Genomic DNA, 19,917 nt, shown 5'->3' on the forward strand with positions numbered 1-19,917 from the left:
CCCCCCAAAAAAAAAAAAAAAATAATGTACAGATCCACTGGATAGTGTGTACTAAATAGGTCACTAAAGCCACACAGGTTACCTAAGATATTGCATTTTGCATCAATCACACGGTAGCTTGTGACCACATTTTCAAGCAGAAACCATAGCCCAGAAGCTGTTGTTAAGTGTCAATGGAGACAAACTGTGAGCATTCAGGGTATAAAGTCGAATAAATGTCTTCTATACATGGGCAGTTCAGACCATTTGAGTTTCTCAAGACTAAGGAAATTCTTACCTAGAAATGCAGCCCATTTTTCTCAAGTCAAAATGCCTGTAAGACTACATAAGCAGTCTCCAAACCCTATAAAACTATATGTTAGTCCTTGGTTTCTTGGGGTAAAGCTGTGTAGTTCTCGGCCCCCACCAGACCTCGCACATGCGGGAGCCTCGTGCACTGGGTATACCCTTTTCTTTTTTGTGATGAACAAGTGTCTCTAGAGTCTAGACAGAGAATCTTTTTAATGGTCTGATGTGATTTCTTTCTGTGATATAATGGTGTGGTTTCTAATCCACCACATTTTATTCGTAATAAAAAATAATAATAATTATTATTAAAAAAAAAAAAACAGTAGTAAACAACAAAACTAATGGAAGCCAATGATCCCTTTGATGCATTGGTATCTGCACTGCTTCCCCATAAGGAACTTTGCTTTGAGTCTTGTCTGCAACACTGTGAGTAGGTTGTGGTATTCCACAGTGCATGTTTCACAGCTCCCTTACTTGCACGCAAGTGGAGGGCAGCGACCCCCCCCCACACACACACAAAAAAAAAAAAAAAAAAAAAAAAAAGAGGACCAGACTGGAAAAAAATTATAAAGTTGATTGAATCTCCACCTTCGGCATTGCTACCGGCAGAGAAAAAACCAACTCAAAACTAGTCAAATTACTCTATGATCCACCTTTGGCATTGCCATCAGCAGAAACCAAAGAGCAAAAGAAAAACTAAGCAGCCCAGACTAAATCATATACAATCCTCAAAGTGGTAACGAGGCCTCTCTTGAAGGTTATCATAGAATATAACAGTTTTTCAACAACAAATTAAAAAAAGGTTTAAATACATTCAGACGGACATTATGTGAAACTCAAAAGGCTTTAAAACCTTCTAAGTTATTAAGTTCCTAAAAGGCTTAGGAATAGGATTCCATCCCCAGTGTGTGGATTTAATGAATATCAAGTTATTCCAATGGTGGCTCAAGAAAGAAAAAAAGGAGCTGTTCAAATGGAAAGCTAAAGGCTGAAACAAAACTTTACTACCTCAGTGAAATCATGGTTAGAGACATAGCGGCTTTCAACGCAGCATTTGAAGCCCCCGATGCTCACAGAAAGGGAAATTCTAGAACTTCCGGATGAATTTTCTCTCTGTGTCCCTGTAAATCAGAATAATAAAGAAGGAAAAGTCAATCAAAAGAAACAAAGGACAACTGAGATTTTCATGTATGTTTTACCTTTATATCTATAATACTTTCACAACTTAAAGTTCAAACAAGCGCTCATGCACGCAGAAACAGAGATTATGGTTTTGACTGTGTGAAACCAAGGTTACCATTAATGCAAGCCACATGGTAACCTGCTCCCCCTAGTCCCTCTCCCCACTTCCCAAGCCGCAGACGTAGAAAAAATCCATTAAGATGAGAAGCTGAAATCGAGGATGCTGTCCATCTGAAGTCAAATGTAACATAAGTTAATTGATTCAACACAGATATTGTGAAACTAGTAAAAATGGATATAAATTTTAGAGGAAAATTATAAAGACAATCCTGAAATATTCATATTCTTAGTGCATCACAGACCCTACAATTCACCCTTTGGAGATTCACCAATATCTGCTTTCTAGGTGGGATTTATATTTTAGCCACATTGAAAGATGATTTTACTGAATTGGACTATCCACCAGATAGAGGACACATTGGATAGGCTATATGTATAAGTCCCCTTTCCAAATCAGCTGTATGTATTATATTCCCCACCCACTCACCCACCCCCACCCCCACCCCCACCCCCCAACATGGCTGTGAAAATTTCATCTTATTGTAATCAAATAATGATCAAGAAGAGGGTTTACTTTGCCAAAGTCATAGTGACTCCAGATAAATCATCATTCGAGGAGGCAAGGTTCAACAAATGGAATCATTGGCAATTTCACTTCCATGAGAAAGGATTTTTGGTAACTTGGGTCTCTCTTTTTGGTATATACCCTAGCAATCCCATCTGCCTCTACCTATCTTGGCAACCAGATGACTGTTACCCCTCTCAGTTCAGATCATAAATTCCACTTGTTGGCGTCTTTTTGAGATTAAAGGGTACAGCCATACAGGCATCTTGGTTGTTTTCTTTCACTTTCATCATGTTCTAATCCTCCTCTCCACTGCAATATTTCCTTCCACAAGTAGTGTTTGCAGATGGTGATGAATTACATTCAACACTGCCTGTGATATATTTCCTATGAACATAAATGGCTGATAGAAAATCTCTATTCTCCATCAGACTACTGTTTCATACTCAAAAAGAGATGACTGGAGACCTATGCTTTCCAGGTGTTTCTGACCATAACATATTCATTCAAGGACTTATACATATGTGATTGGGATAGATGTTGAGGTGTGGATGATTATTAGTATTGTGGTTAACCACATATTTGTGTCCCCTAACCTTTAGAGACACTTGAGTCTTTGATTACCTAATCTCCCTTCAATTAACCCCCGCCAAGAAAAAAAAACCCTTCAATTCATCCTCTTTTTTTTTTTTTTTTTTCAGAAAAAGGGGGGATGGTAAGATAATATTAGCCTTCATTACAGATACAAATAAATATTTATTTTCTTTCTTTCCTGATTGTCCATCTTTGCAGTTCCTGTTATCATTCTCAGATGGTCATCTACCTAATGAGATCAATTGGTACTTTACAATCCATTCTGTCCAAGCATCATCCTCCAGTGATTTCCTCCCACTGGACAATAGCCGTATCTTTAAATCTCCAAGGATAATGCATGAAAAGAGATGTAGTTCATGCATGAATACTTCGATAGAGATACAAGCAGAAGTCACACATCTGACAAAGAAAGCAGTAGTCTGCAAGTGTGTCCAAGATAAAGCTCCAATCTGATGTAAGCATAGGAAGGAAATCTCTTTTTGCAATAATCTCAGCTCATCTCAAAGATCACTTTAGAAACTAATAGAATCATAGATCTTCTTGTCACAATAGCCTCTTCCTAACAATTATATTTGATGAAAGGTATGCAGTCCCTATTTATCAAAAGGCCCCCGGGTGGGGGTGTTGGGGTAAAAAAGTGAAGTAAGAAACAAGTCAATAGTGAGGACATCTATGCTTTTCCTAGTGATTGGAACATATATTCTCTCAAGCAACCTGAATGAGCAATCTAACATGTGTAGATAGACACCCTTGTAAAATACATAATGCTTTAATGACAACTGACAAGTTCTCCTAAGAAAAGTACATGAGGATGATAGATTCGTCATACAAGGAAGTGAAGATTTTAGATAAAGTATCTCAAAGAAATAAAGATTTTTTTTTTTTTTAAAGTATAAACCATCAGTTTAAGATATTATTTGAGATTAAGTATCTCAGCAAAACCGCAAGGGGTCTTCGAAGAACCACAATGGCTAGGAGTGAGTCACCAGCATTTCCAATTAAACTGAAGTTAAAATTATTAACACTTCCAATCATGTTATTATGAAATACTTTAAACAGGACTAGTCTAGTGACGATGAGTAATCTTCAAGATTTAAGGATAAAGATCCAGAGTTTTGAGAATGAAAGCTGGAATAGAAACAACACCATGTCGGAGATACTCTCTTAAGACATATTCAATGGCTCAGGAATTGGAAAATAACATTTACCACCCTAAACTTATCAAATATGGCATATAACCAACTATTTAGCAATCCTTAAGGAGTTGTGAAAAGAACAATTCAGAATTTTTTTTCCCTCTTTTTTTTTTCCCCTTTTTTTTTTTTTTTTTTTTTTTTTTGGGGGGGGGGGAGGGGGTTGGGTTAGTAATGCTAGAAAGAAATGGACCACTTACTTGAGGATATCCATTCGTGAAAGACGAAGCATCTTTATTGCTTCAAAGGTTCCAATTGGTACATCAGGAATACTCCTAGTGACACTGTTCTGAAAGGGTGTGATAACTAGATTTTCTTTTAATTTTTTCTCTGCAGAACTTGAGGCATTCTGCTCTCCTTTCAGCACAAGTTCTGTGTGAGCTCTCTGTCCTTTCATACTTCCACAGAAGCTATTTCCTGGAGGGTAATACTTGACTGTCTTCAAATCTGAAACCTGTCCATTATGCATCATCATTTCACTCACTTTTTTGTTTATGCTCATCCGAACCAAATGCCCAGATTCCATTGTTGGCCTTACCCCTTCACAAGTTTTATTTGCCCCAGCAACTTGGCATTGGCTATCCTTTTCCAATGATTTTAGATTTCTATCATTGCCACTAGTAAGAGTATTATTTCCTGGATTCTGCTGCATTTTCTCAGAACTACTTAGGTTAACCAAAGATGCATTATTGTCTAGATGAGTTTCTCTTCTCAAGGGTGCATTGGGACATGAAATGGCCCAATGATTGAGCTGAAAACAGAGGATGCAGAAGCAAGAAGACTCTTCCGATCCGTCATCAGAAATGATGCTTTTGAGAAGATCCTCAAGCTCAGACTCAACTATCTCTGAGCAATCTCTCAAGTTATGCCCTTTTTTGCCACAAAAAAGACAGAATGTGCTTTCACCAATTGTGCAATTGGCTACTACTGATGGGATGATGTTCCTGAGAGCATCCAACCTCCTTGCAAAGACTGAAGCCACATCCTCTGAACTTCTGAATCTTTTAGAATAAAGAATAGGATTCAATTTAGAGTTGCCCTTCTGATAGTTCTGCCTTTTTGTTCTTTCTAAACCCAATGAGGTAGATACATTTACTGAATAATTCTGCATCTTTTCTATGATATCCATTTGGTATTCAGCAGAAGGATCCTTGCAATCCTCCAAGTTTTTCTGCTCCTTGGAAGAAATTGCACAATTCTGGGGTTGAGGAAGAAGCCTCATGCAACCAGTAGAACCCTCATTGGTCTCAAAACCGTTATGCTTACATTGAGGTGAACTTAACAAAGGGCCAGAAACTTTTGGAGAAAATCCACTAATCCATGCACCAAAAAAGAGATTCCTTCTGTTTGTTCCAGACGTTGAAGACTTGTTTTGCTCCACAAACCCGTAAGTTTCTTTCCCTCCAGATGGAGAATTAGAATCATTCTGGAAAGAGGGATTTGATAAGCCTGGTGCACCTTTCTCACTACCACAGGCACATAACTTGTTGATCCCTGCAGTGTTGTTGGTCTTGTGGCTTTCCTGAACAGCTAGCTGAGGAGAAGAAACGTTAGGCAGTGTTGAAGGACCATCACTTCCAGGTGTACCCTGGTTAAACTTCTCATTTGACATAGGCGTTTGCTCACATAATGTAATATTCTCCTCATCACATGATAAGGGAGTTCTACTCTCATCACATATCATGTTAGCTAGATCAATTTCCTTTGAGCTTTCTCCTTGATGATCAAGATTCCAAGTTCTCGTGTCCTGTACCCTTTTGCTTGGGAGATAGAGGGACTGAAAAATAGCTTGGAAACCCATACTTCTGCACCCAGGGTCTAGGTTTTTCTGGTATGGCATGGACTTCTGACCATTACTTACATGCTCATGAGGAGGCCTCACAGTAAGAGCTAATGAAGGTTTCTCCTCTGGATCAGACTTAGGTAAACCTGTTATCATGTTTGAGATCCAATTCATGAAAGAGCTATCTCGTCTCTCAAAAGATGAAGAACCAATACTTTTATGAGTTTGCTGCTTGAGTTTTTTATTGCTGACAAAGAGTTGCGATTCAAAGTTCCATGGTCTCTTTCCTACTTTAAATGACCCTGCACTGTTGCAACTCTCAACACTTTCATGGCTGTCATCCTTCTTTGTAGTTCTATTAACTTCTTCATCAGACAAAGCTCTTGCTTTAGATTTTAATGGATACATACAGAATACACTGTTATCTGGAGAAGCTTCATCTGGAGATGCCTGATCCTCAGGACATGCCCCCTCATTCTGCTGAGGGCTATATTTAACTTCATCAGAAGGTTGTGATACTACATTTTTACCCACCTCAGCACTTTCATCCTTCAAACACAAATTATTTTCAGTTGCCAATTCCTGTTCTTGCCCCCCAGGATTTCTAACAGGGGATGTCACAAACGGCATGCAGCTAGTGGGAGTTTTACCTTGTTTAATTGAAGAAACCTCAGATGGCAACAAAACCATCATATCTGGTGTTTGAGTTGTGCACCTTCCAACATCAACAGAATTTCTAAAAGGGTTTGAGCTTGTTCCTTCATTAGGGTCTGCACATATTGGTTCTAGCCGTGATAAATCAAGTTCTGGTTGAGCCATTTTAGATGAAGAATCAACATGATCCCCACCTTCAGGACCTGCAGAGAACCATGCCCATCAGTGAGATATGATGAAACAAGGAAACCAACAAGGACTAAAGTCATGTGCTCACATGAAGTTTCGGCCAGAAAACTTGAGACAATGTTTCCTCCAGCTCCAGAAGTCTCATTTGTTGGAGGGTTATTTGCACACTGAAGGCCCTTCCCTTTCTTAGATGAATGATCGTCTGCATTCTGATTGAAATCTTGTTCAGAAAATTCCATCACTGCATTTAAATCTTTCATTGTTCCAACTGATCCTGCCAATACAAAAACCGTTTTAGCATTGGAATTCATTCCATACATACACCTGAGTAAAAGGGTTTTACTGAACCAAAGGCATGCCCATGAATTCAAAGAATTGGAACTCATAATTTGGCCTACTTAGTATTTTGCAATGACAAGGCATTGGTAATTTATTTCCTTCTAAAGAAGTGCGATTACCTAGATTTTGTTCATGAGATGTTGGCCCACAGATTGGAATGATGCCCGAAATGCTTTTAGGAGACCCGACCGGGGTAACTGTCTCAGGAACTTCACTCTCAAATTTGGATGCCATTTGTGTTGATATAAAGTTTCCTCCAGAACCAGACTCATCATTATTAGTCCCCCTGGATGTAATGACCTCAGAAGGTGCAAGAACAATATTTTTCGATCCCATGCCCCTCAAAAAGGAGGCCTTCTTCTCGGATAAGCTGGAATCTGCACATTTAAGACTCAAACCTTTATGTGGAGACCATATTAGTTCAGATAAGGGGTGGGTAGTCACAAACATCATGTCTGTCATTGACCCGGCATTTGCATTTGCACCTGCACCAGAATTATCATCCAATGCGCTTTGAGTGCAATGATTGGCAGAATCAAGAGCAAGTCCTTCTGTCACCGACTCCTCATTGTTATTGTCCATGTTTATCTTCTGCAATATAATTGGTTCACTGTGAGAAGCTGAAATACCAGCAGCGTCCAGTGCAGTCCCCTACATGCCTTTAGTCAATCAACAACACTGCGCCTGCAAGAAACATAGTCCAAGTTCTGTCACTGTAATTTGTTTCCCCGTTTTTGCATTTTAGTACCAAAACAAACACACCCGTGGACACCCCTTCTATGTGGACTTAGAATACCACCACTAATTTCTCTTAGCAACTCCACGCTCTCTCCTTTCATCAGTGATTGAGGGGAAGGATATCTAGACTCTTGCATAGCCTTCTCTATGGCTTCCCTCTCTGTTCCCATTTTTCAGCCTCTAGAAGACATCAAATGCCCAGAGCTGTTCCACTAGAAATATATTGTTTGGGGTACGATGTCTTGTATTCCGTCACTTGCATTAGTGGGCTGATTCTGAAAGGCAGCTAAGAGGCCGAAGGCCTTGAGGCTCGGAGATAAAGCTATATGGGTATTTCAGTAGATTACCTGTGTGAGGTTTTTGCTACATATTTGTAGTGAGGGTTCTTTCTCGATAAGCAGTCTAAGAGAGGTTCGAGGAAGAGTGGTTGTAACTCTATCCTCCATTGATACTGAAGCAGGATTTCATCTCACCTTGGATGTAGGCAATCTTGCCAAACCACGCAAATTTTTGTGTTCATTGTGTGATTGTTTGTTTGTGATTTCCATTCTTTTCTGCATCGTTTTAGGTTTTCGTTTCTACATAGACAACCAGGTTCTATTCTACTAATAAATTCATTTCAAAATGTAATGTCACACATTCATCAGAAAGTTCACTTGTTAACATCCCAGCCCATCAAATACAAATTTGTTGGACACAATACTTGCCGATTTAAACCTTCAAAATTCGATGAACAGAATGAGCTATAGAAAATTTGATTCCATACCAAGAATTTAAATCACTCCTAAATATAATTACCCTAGCAACAGATCAATCAAAGCAAAATAAAAATTAGAAATTCTCACAATTTAAATCACTTCAGCAGACAATACTCCAAAGCAGTAAGAAGTATCCCACAGACCTAAATCCAAAATCTGCTCCAAAGATATTACCAGAAGGGTTTTCATCATGTTCTTATAAAACAGAAAATGCATAATTCAGACTGTTCCCCATACTAATATCGCAGAATTCAAAGTCTAAGAAGCATACCATATGATTTGTAGGGCATGGAACATAAATTTCCCTTAAAAAACGAAAAACCCAGAAAAGCAAACAGCATGGAGAAGACCATCAATATTCAATGCAAGGCACAGTGTTCTATTGAAACTATGGAAGAGAAAGAGAGGACATACAAACCCAAAATTGAAGAAGAAAACACTAACAGAGTTCAAAATTAAGCAAGGTTTTCATTTCATGTTCTTATGCAACAGAAAATGCATGATTTAGACTCTGCCCCATACTAATATCACAGAATTTGAAGTCTAAGAAGCATACCATATGATTTGTAGGGCATGGAACATAAATTTCCCTAAAAAACGAAAAACCCAGAAAAGCAAACAGCATGGAGAAGACTATCAATATTCAATGCAAGGTACAGTGTTTAATTAAAACTATGGAAGAGAAAGAGAGGACATGCAAACCCAAAATTGAAGAAGAAAACACAAACAGAGTTCAAAATTAGGCAAAACCCATTAAGAAAAAGTGGTTTTAGAGAACATTACATGCTTCTTTCAAGTCTTCAAATCCATTGCTTGAAATTTCTTTGAACTGTAAGCATCACCCAGAGAAGTATTGAGATATATATGTATATATGTGCCAAATGGAAAGGGAAAGAAAAGAGAAACAGGAATGTCTCAAAAGTTCGAGAGGACGACTAATCAAACCATCACTCATGACTCTAGATAAAGGACAAATGAGAAAGATAGAGATGGATATAGGGAAAAAAAAAAAAAAGAGAGAGTAGAGAGAGTTGCATGAGAGAGAGGGAGAGTGAGAGACAGAGACTGCCAAGCGTCCTGCAACCACAGTTACATGGAAGCTCTCTTTCTTTCTGTCTTGCACTAGGCGTTCAGGCCTTAATTTTCAAGGTTACTGAGACTTGAGGCTGAAGAACTGCCACGTGGAGGCATATGACCAGTGACGTTATCAAATTTCAGTTTCAGTTTAGCCAGAAATGAAGAGACATTATCCAGGTTCACATATATAATAAACTATTGACTTAACTCATAATTAACTAATTAAAGTAAAGCATTCTGGTAATCTCGTTAACGGTTTAACCCAATATGACTACAGTCTACAGGACTTGGATTCTGTTTTATATTACAAAAATGAAGAATCATTTTTATTCGGTGTGTACTTGGTGCATCAAGGTGGCAACTGTAGACATTATAAAAATATGTGGACATAATTAAATATATATATATATAATGATATAATAATTAATATAAAAACTATGAGGATCAGGATAGTGAATTTTCAATGATAATTGGTTATATTGAGGATCAATTTTGAGCCGATATTTGTTTGGGCTAATCACATATGCATTGATTAGAGACATTATGATGAAAAAATTCATGATGAGCAATGCTTGATTTGTGTGTTTATCTATTTCTTTTTTCTTTTCTTTTTTTCTATTTATTTCTTGACAACCAAACATAGCCTTTGTGTATGATTTTTACTGATGATATTGTTTTAGTTGATGAAACAAAAGCAAAGATAAATACCAAATTGGAATTATGGAGATCAACCTTAGAATTAAAAGATTTTAAGATAAGTAAAGCAAAAATAAGGTAAATGGTGTGTAACTTTAGTAGTTATAGGACCGATAATAAGGTGGCGCAAATTGATGATAAGGAGATACCTCAAAATTAATATTTTGGGTACCTAAGCTCAATCATAAATAATTAATGAGAAACAAAGAATGATGTTGAACTAAGTATTAAAATATGATTCATGAAGTGGAGAGGTGCATCCGAAGTGTTGTATAATCGATAAATACATGTACAAATTAAAAGTAAAAATTTATAGGATAATATACGACCAACAAGATATATTAAGCTAAGCATTGAGCAATAAAAAAATAACATATATATAAATTAGTGTAACTAAGATGAGGATGATATTGAAATGAATGAATGGTAAAACTAGAAAGGACAACATAAGAAATAAACAAATTAAATCTAATTTAAAAGTTGTTTCAATATATGATAAGTTGTGAGAAAGTTGTTGGAGGTCGCCTTTAGATACTCCAATATCAATGAGCTAAAAGAGCCAAAGGTAAGTCTACAATAACTTTTAAGATAAGTGGAGTCGCATGCATACCTTAGGCCTTATAATAGGTATAACTTCAAATAGAGCTACTTTGAGAAAGAAGCTCCATGTAGCTGACTAGATGAAAATCTCGTACATCCTTATTTTGTTATTAATATAATAATGAGAGAAGGTTCCCTAAAAAGGCAGCATGGCTTTTACACCAGCTCCATGTAGCTGATCATATGAAAATCTTGTACATCCTTATTTTGTTCTTAATATAATCTTGGAAGAGGGTTCCCTGAAAGGGCAGCATGGCTCTTACGCCAGTGTGGGGCCAATGGGAGCCCATGCAGAAGATTCAATAATTAAGGGATTTCTACCTTCCATGAGGGGTGGGCAGTCGTTTCACCCTTTCCTAAGTCTGGGCATAAGAGCCACACTGCATTAATTCAAGTTTCTTTTTCCCTGTAGTCTTTGTTGAACATACCTAAATAATAATAATAATAATAATAATAATAATAATAATAATAATAATAATAATAATAATAATAATAACCCCCTTTGGTGAACATTATATACATCAAAAAAATAATAAAAAAATAATATTAAAAAAATAAAAGTTCTATATAACCGACCCCATTTAATTGGAATAAAATTGAATTGAGTCGAATTACAAATCTACATGAGGGGATGCATCTAAACAGTTAGATTCTATTGCATTAAGTGCAAGGTATCGTTGACGAAAAAGCCAATGCTAATCTGTGGGTCCTCCCTCACAGTGTGGGACCAACTTGTCTACAAATATTTTGTGATATGCACCCATGTTCAGTGGGTCTAATCCACTGGATGGTTCACAATACACAAATTTTGATGATTATCCATTAGGGGTGTCAATCGGTCGGGTCTGATGGGCCTATGTCCTCGGACCAGGACCTACCTATTTAAGGAATGAATCGATCTTGTGTCAGGCTCGATTAGACTCTGAGTTTTAATCAGTGTAATCAGACTATAATCGGGTCTTAAATGGGGTAATATACCAATAAAGCCTTAAATGGTCTTTACTTTTCTTAGATTTAAGATGCTTTAATCTATTTTGTTAAATCATCAACAATTTTAAAAAGACATTACACTTAATTACATTCAATAATTGATAAAAATATCAATATATACCCTATTTTATCTAAAGAAAAATCAAAATATACATATAAATGTTGAGGCTAAACTTATCAGTTTGAGTCGGGCTTGTAAACGGGCCGGGTCAATCGAGAGACCCATCGGGCTTACCCCTTGTACTTCATGTTTATAAACGATCAGGTTGAGGCCCAACACGTTTAATAATCAATGCAAATCAAGCCAATCTTTAAACGATCGGACCTAATCAACCAAACCAATGCGGCTTGAGATTGACACCCTTTCCATTCGTAATCCATTGATCATTTTTAGGTTCACCGAAAGTGGTTACAATTACATACACAAACCGGGTCAAGTAGTAGCGGATAACCTGGATTACCAGACCAGATATTTTTAGTTGTGCCTGGCTGCCTGCCATTAGCGACAATCCAGAAAAAACACTAAAGGCTCAACAATTAAATCATCAAAGATAAGGGCCAGCAATGCTTATCCACTCCAGCAGTTCCAGTACTGTTCCATCCCAGTGATTAATAAACCTTTTTAAGTATTCAAATTGAAGAAACTATTTATAAACGGTTTTGATTTATTTATTCATTTTTTTAAAGGGGCATTTTACCTTTTAAATTTTTAATGAAATAAATATAAATTTAACATTGAATTGAATTATTAATTATTATATACTTTTTTTAATTAAGATGAAACATTGATTGACTTAAACTTATTATGTATATATTAATTGGTTTTTAATAGTTTTTTTAGAAAGAAAAAAATCGATAATTTGAATTCAACCGTTTAATTAAATAATATTAATTTAAAATCAAAATTCAACCATTTATTTAATAATTTCATCCTTCAGTTTAACTTTGAGGCTTTCCACACCCTTAATTGCTGGTTGGTATTCCTCTGTTCCTCCTTAATTTGCTAATATTTTGGGGCACATCAGCTTTATTACCACATCCACAAAAACAATGAATTGGAGACTTATCTTAAGGATTACCCCAACAGACAAACAACCCCACTTGGTCGAATCCCATGATTACTTGTGACTAGGGTGCCATCCTCTTCTAGCCCAACTGTTCGATATAAATGTGAGTAACTCCAACCATTCAATTCATAAATACTGACAACTACTACCCCACCACCAAACAAGCTCGTTCACACACACATACCTACAAAACACGGAAAAAAATCGTCTGTAATTATGATCTCATACAATTCCGTGAAACACCACTTTCAGGGGTGACACGTGTATTGATACCAATGCAATGGTCCAGATCTGATTTAAATGACTCTTCACTGATTTAAAATTTATTAGTTGTATCAGATCTGGATCATTGCATTGGTATCAATACACGTATCACCATCTGAAGGTGATATTTCACGAAATTGTATGAGATCAAAATTACAGACGATTTCAACCCCACAAACACCTTCTGTGCAGTCCAGCAGAATTGCAGAAATAGGACATTTGTTCTATTCTCATACCTAACTTATTTTTGGAAATAAATGGAGAAATGATTCAAACTGAAAGCGAGAGAGAGAGAGAGAGAGTCTTGCAGGTTGCAGCATCAAAATAAGTCCAAACCCAAAAGGAAAAAAGGCAAAAAGGAAAAAAGGGAAAAAGGGCAAAAGGTCAAAAGGGCAAAAGGGAGAAGGAAATACAGCCTTATTTCTGCCACATCCATCCAGAATTCAGAATTCCAGATTGTAACTTTGTAAAGCCAAAAGGTATTGCAAGTTGCACTGTGAAAGTGAAGCTACTCCTACACCCATTAATGAACTTTCTTGTCGTTTTGTTTTGAAAACATAACAAGGGGAGGGTCCTTTATGACGTATTGTATCCAATCCAACTGAGCTCAGCTCCCACTACTCAGTGGGTCACGAGTGCCCACTGCCCAGAGTTGCGGTATCAGGAATTCTTGGGAAAGAGGAGCTGGCTTTTGGATGTTGTTCCAGTGTTGTCCCGTTTCAGCTATTAGGCTTCGTATGTTGGGCGGATAGGAGGAGTGGGAAGGGAAAAGTTGACGTGCAATAAAGTGATTCCTCTCCCTTCAAGTGGACCCGCTATAGACATAGGAGATGCACAATGACCATCATGCCCCTCCTTGGAAAGCATGTTCCTAATCTAGGTGAGGTAGGGAGAGATTCTTTAAGCACGCTGCTTGCAACAATGAGGGGGAACATATTGGTTCGTTAATAGGGTAAAAATGACATTTTAAGAGAGTAAAGAGATTGTTTCACCAGTAAGTAAACTCACAGAAAGAGAGAGAATAAGCCACACAAAGAATCAATTTAATGCAGGTAAATCTCCGTTAAAAATGCCTAATATAATAAATTAATTATACAACAAACAACATCTAAAACCTTATCCCAACTTAACAGGGTCAACATATGAGATTAATTAATTACGACCCAAAAATACAATATCCTCCCCCTCATACAAATATAGTAGAAAAAGTGACTTCACTTCCGTGCAAGCCTCTGTGCTGCTCCAAATAACACAGCTTTTCCGATTGCACCGGAATGGATCCCACATACTACAGCCACAGTTCCACCTAAAACTATCCATTTCCAATCTATACCATGATCTCTCTTCTGTAGCAAATCCATATTCTCATCATCCTTCACTTCTTCACCATTAGATGTTAGCTCTGAAAAATTGTTGCTAAAATCAATGGGGATCTTAATGGTGATCTGTGCCATCAATGCGCATCTGGAGAGCGATACCTCTGATTTCCTTGCAAGCTGATAAGCTCTCATGCCAGAATGTAATTTCTTGACAGTTCCCCACATTCCATGACGAACACCCAGCTTTGCCACATCCTTTGGGATCCCCATATCTTCGTAATGTACAAGGGTCACCTCACACGCGGATAATTGCCCATCCCCCTTCTGAGATTCCACTGCAATTGTTATAGTGAAATCAAAAGAAATCCACTAACCTCTTATTCTTCTTACCCCCAGGGTGGGGAAAATACTAGTTTCCCTCCAAACAAATATTGTTATTAAGGAAGAAATGCAAAAATCAAATCATTTGTGAAGACACTTACCAGCCTTGATGATCCAGCTCGAGAAATAAAGCTCTACACGCCTTGGCTTGTCACGCTTGGGTAAACTGGAATATTGCACACCCTGCAAAAATTGTAGGAATACACATTAGAAGCTTTTTCTCTTTTTTTTTTCAAAATTACAGAGAATGTCTTTACATTGTGATTTTGCCCCTACTTGCAAAGAACTTGAGACAGAAGTGTCAATGAAGCATTACGACACAGTAATAAATATGTTTACATCAGCTAACTTTGAGAACCAGTTGATAATAAGATGGGGAAAACAAAAGGAGAAAAGTAAAAAAATATGGTTAATTCACATGGACAAAATATTTCACCCTTTCCTTTTTGTTGAGATTGAAAAAGACCCAAGAAACCTAGCCCCATAACCATTCTATTGCACCCACCTAGAAGTCCAAGTCCCAACCAGCTAGTGATGTAATGCCAGAGTTTTGGCGATCCAAAAGGCCCCGACTATTCCCAGCTGGTATTCACCCTCACACACCATCTAGGAAATACAATCAACATAATCTTCTCCCAGCTTGTCCCTTTCAAACACGGTAAACACACACACACACACGAACACACTCCTTAAAAAGTGAAATGGAACTTTGAAAGGACAAAAAGAAGATTTATAATTAAAAGAGAGAGGGTCTCTCTTCAGCTAGTTGGGATGAGGCTGAGTTATTGTTGTTGTTGTGTCTCTCTTCAACCAAGAAAAAGTAGACAAAACCAAGTGCTGCTCCATATTTGCAGAAGCGGTGGTTCCACACAGATCCCTTGGGGACGTTTCTAGGCCCCAAGGGTAAGCCTCAAGTTTTAGAGGGTAAAAGCCCAAAAAATCGAGAACCAATCTGCTGGTGAAAATACATAAAGAAATAGTGCCAGCCAAGTGATACATAAATAATGTAATTGGCCGAAGTCAAAGCCAATAAGATATGTTTGCTTGGAAGATTCAAGGCAAGAATTTATGGCCAAGCTGCCATTTACATTCTAAAATCACACCAAAGTGGACAAATTTCTAAAAAAACTAAAGCAGCATCAGTCTTATCTTAACTTGATTCTCTCCCTCTTCTTTGATGTCCCCTCCCCTTTTGAATTGCAAATTTCTCATGTGTTGTGCTTCCTACAGGCTATGTAAATGTATTTAGTTTGATTTCTTAAATAGCTAGGGACTCTCTTTCTTTTAAATAACAATGCTTGTAGCCTATTTTTGGATCCAACGATTTCTTCAATGAAGAATGCTATTGCCTTGTTGCTGCTGTGAGACTCAGTTAAAAGTGAGAAACTCTTGGGATAAGTGGGACTCTGATTGAGGCCCGCTGCTTAGATTCCTTCTTCTCTATGCTCTGTTTTCCTTCAATTAAGTATAGATTTCTGCTGTTATTATTCAAGCTTGCTGGAGGTTGTTTGATACTGAGATTTGAATGGTTTTATTCCACTGTGATTGCTGTTTATATTCTGTTCTTACTGGGGATCAAGACCCAGCCAAGGACCACCACCAAAGAGCTGGCAGCAGCCCTGTTGTGGGCCCCTTTTGGCTGAGGTTGATATATTCTGTTGAGAGGAATCTGATCAGCAGATTCACTCCTTACTTTGGGGCATTAAAGAGACCTTCCCTAGTGACCTTCGACCAGGATATCAGGCTGATCAACAGATCTGATCTGCTGATAAAATATTTCACCCAAAATCTGAATTCCGGTTATGAAATTAAATTGTTTTTGACTGTTGATATAAATATGAGCATTAGGACATCGCAGAACTTTGTGGTTTCTTGTTCTAACAGTTTAAGAACATTGACCAGAATCTGACCTTCATCGGATAATGTTGACTTTGACCATATTGTTGACTTAGATTTTGTTTTAGTTAGTTTTTTTTTTTCCTGATGAAAGGGGTGTGTAATCTGAACCTAGGGTTCATCCTATTTACACCCTCCACTAAGGTTACTAGGTTCAGAAATCCATTAGAACCAGAATCGCAATGACAGGTTTAGAAATCAGATTTCAAGAGAAATTGGATAAATAAGAATCAGAAACACAGATGGGCTTAAGATTCTGATCGAATATCCAAAGTATGGCCAAGAATAACTCCTCAAAAAAACGAATCTGATCCAATGGTCTGATCTAGAGTTATAAGGGTATCTTGCTAAGAATAGGAATCTTTAAAATAAAACTTCAGAAGTGACTATAGATGGCAGATCTTATGGGGTTCAAACTAGCAATTAAAGAGCATTAAACACCAACATATTTCAAAAACAATATAAGAATACTAAGTTGAATTAGAAAAATCAAATCTGATCTTAAAATAAATAAGAATTAGAATCCAACTTGAAAAAGGACTCTAAGAAATCAGCACAAAAATCAAATTTTGAAACCGTAGGGGTGTTTAGAATACTATCGGATTACTGAATATAAAATCAGACTTGAAATCTCAGATGTAAACTATACAACAACAACTCAGCCTTATCCCAACTAAATGGAGTGTGCATAGGAACAGAATAGAACTTAAAATACTAAGTTACTAACCTGGTTTGATGGTGGATAAAATAAAGAATGGAAGAAAGATAGATGGATATGGACCAAACATCTCATCTGGAACCAGACTGAAATCTCATCAGCCCTACCTTAGCATCTCACCAAGGGTTACACTGCATCTCACAGCACCATTCTGAACCTCAAGAACATTGGAGCAAAGGCAAGCTTTACTCAATATCAAAACTATGGGGAGTCTCTATGGTCACACATTCTTTAAATAGAAACTAAAAGTGTACTTACAATAGGATAGGAAATTGTACTTGAAATAGGAATCTCTATCCATAATAGAAATGGATACCCCCTATAACTAAAAAACTCTATTGAAAAGGATACCCACATAATTAAAGCTCAATCCAAAGTAAGAATAAGAGTTCTATTCAGGAAAGACTATCCAATCCTTAATAACGAAGGAAAAAACAATTACTTAATAAAATAAAATATCTGAAACTTACCAAATAAAGCAAATCCCATTTTCTTATCTCCTACCCATAATTTAGGTTTAAAAAAAACCATTGGAGTAAAGCCCAACACATATATAACCCAACCCAAGACTTATTTCCACTAAAATAAACCCAATTTTGTGTTTTACTTGCTTCAAGGATACTATAAGCTAATACCAACTGAATAGTAGAGATAAAGATTTGCCTCAGCTGATACCTTTGTAACACAATAATAAGTCTTTCTGGATTCCCATATTCTTCGACCAATGATATATTCTCGATCACTGCAGAAAAAAGGAAACTGCAGACCACAGATGATTGAATCAAGCCATCAGTCCAGATGGTGTAGGAACAAGAGAACAGAACTAAGAAGACATCAATGATGTAGATCGAGAGTTCTATGTTCCACTAACCTTCTTTATCCAGTGGACAGTCATTCTTCCTGTGTCAGGGCATTCCTCCAATATTTTGAAGTATGAAAGCATAGGATCCCATTTAAGTCGAAATTCATCATCCCAGAAGAAATCTCTAACCAACTCAGGAGTTGCATCCTCAAAAACTGTTCTGCTCCGCAAAATGGTTGGGCCTGTCTGAAAGCAATATCCAGTATCACTTACTGAAACAGATTATAGACAAATTCCAATAATAATTAGAGGGAAGACTAAAAAGGAGTTGATGTATATTATGTCCTCATGAAAAATGGAAGTTCCAATTTCTGCAAAGTTGAACACACAGGATACACAACCAAAAAATAGGAATATGAGGTACAATATTTTTAAGACAATAAACAGACACTAGAGTGGGAGGAAATCTTCCAAAAGTGGCCGTATGGTCAACTAAACCTCATATTCTGTAATGATCAAACTAAAACGAAGACAAGAAGAATGAAACAGTGACAGATGTGCTCTGCACTAAGTGTGCAAAATACAACAGACAAATATGACTGTGAATCAGCAAAAAACAACACAATATTCACACAAAGCTAACAGCTAATGAAATCAATATTTTTCAGATGCACCTTATAGCATGACAAGAAGAAATACAAAGAGACATCAACTCCAACACCAGAATCTACCTCAGGGTCATGACGCCAAGCATGGTATTGCATGTTTGGAGTGGAACGCTCCATCATACTTTGCCATGAAATATCTCCGTCCCTTCCTTCTACAAGGTATAATAGATGCTGAAAATCCTTTTCAGTGACAATGTCCTGCTCTTGCTCCGGAACTTCACTGGTAAGGCTGCAAAAAATATGGTCATAACAAGAACTTATTACTTGTACATCAATAAAAAACTAACGAGTCATTAAAAAAGTGTATTCAAGCCTAACAATATGAATAAATCAATTCTCATCGACCAACAGGAAAGTGCAAACCATGACATTTCAATAAAGTACATCTTCAACAATGATAGGTACTGTCTCAATAACCCTAGCATTTCTCCATCTTCCCAAATGGATAATAGTAAAGACACAATTACACAAAGATAAATTTCTCAAAGTGCTGCCTTTGTCTCCAATAGGCAGTGATATGCCAACACTGTAAAGAATAAATGATATCCTTTGGGATTACCAACCTCAGACTGTACATGTTCACAAAATGACACTAAAATCTCCAGGCAGAATCATAATGAATGAAAATGAAGTTCACTGATTCTCCTGCTATTTCATACATTCAGCATCCATAAGGGAAGATATACTATTTTTATGCCTCCTCAAGAACGTGTCATAATTCCTGATTTGAGATTATATAGAAGACAAGACACAAGCAGTCAATTCTACATGCACCAAATTTAGTTGTATAAAACAAATACAACATTACATCGTCATCAAGGTCATGAAATTGGCATTATTAACTGTATTAAACTGTAATCGACATTGAGTGTATAAACAAACCTAGAGTTGTAAAATTTACAGGGTGTTTGCCTAGGCAACTATCTACCTGGTTGCATACCCAAGCCCACCTGCAATTCCTGAAGGTTTGAGTAGTGGTATCCCTTAGAAGCCATCATCATCTCAAAGTAAACTAAATAATAAATACAACTAACATTTTGATAGGCAAAAAAAGGTATCCATTCATTTATGTATGAGTATAGGAGGGGGGGGGGGG

At 37.1% G+C, this 19,917-nt stretch overlaps 2 protein-coding genes across 7 annotated transcripts in view; both read right to left on the minus strand.

Moving 5' to 3' along the window:
• Positions 1-9,446, minus strand: part of LOC122089426 — a 10,131-nt gene extending 685 nt beyond the window's left edge. For 2 of the 6 annotated variants that reach the window (XM_042659156.1, XM_042659152.1), the window contains exons 1-6: positions 9,127-9,446; positions 6,967-7,531; positions 6,597-6,782; positions 4,083-6,522; positions 1,586-1,701; positions 1,297-1,409 (exon numbers count right to left, since the gene is read on the minus strand). In XM_042659156.1, the coding sequence (XP_042515090.1) occupies positions 1,297-1,409; positions 1,586-1,701; positions 4,083-6,522; positions 6,597-6,782; positions 6,967-7,429 (3,318 nt within the window). In that variant the 5' untranslated portion in view covers positions 7,430-7,531; positions 9,127-9,446. The other 4 variants (XM_042659157.1, XM_042659154.1, XR_006143321.1 and 1 more) reach the window with 4 other exon arrangements.
• A 4,629-nt stretch (positions 9,447-14,075) lies between these two features.
• Positions 14,076-19,917, minus strand: part of LOC122088287 — an 8,375-nt gene continuing 2,533 nt past the window's right edge. Inside the window, exons 2-6 of the mRNA XM_042657493.1 lie at positions 18,885-19,050; positions 18,223-18,399; positions 18,027-18,110; positions 14,839-14,920; positions 14,076-14,691 (exon numbers count right to left, since the gene is read on the minus strand). Of these exons, the coding sequence (XP_042513427.1) occupies positions 14,252-14,691; positions 14,839-14,920; positions 18,027-18,110; positions 18,223-18,399; positions 18,885-19,050 (949 nt within the window). The 3' untranslated portion in view covers positions 14,076-14,251. The remainder of the gene's footprint in view (positions 14,692-14,838; positions 14,921-18,026; positions 18,111-18,222; positions 18,400-18,884; positions 19,051-19,917) is intronic.

Source organism: Macadamia integrifolia, chromosome 9 (assembly GCF_013358625.1).
Source record: "Macadamia integrifolia cultivar HAES 741 chromosome 9, SCU_Mint_v3, whole genome shotgun sequence".
Classification (NCBI taxonomy): Eukaryota; Viridiplantae; Streptophyta; class Magnoliopsida; order Proteales; family Proteaceae; genus Macadamia; species Macadamia integrifolia.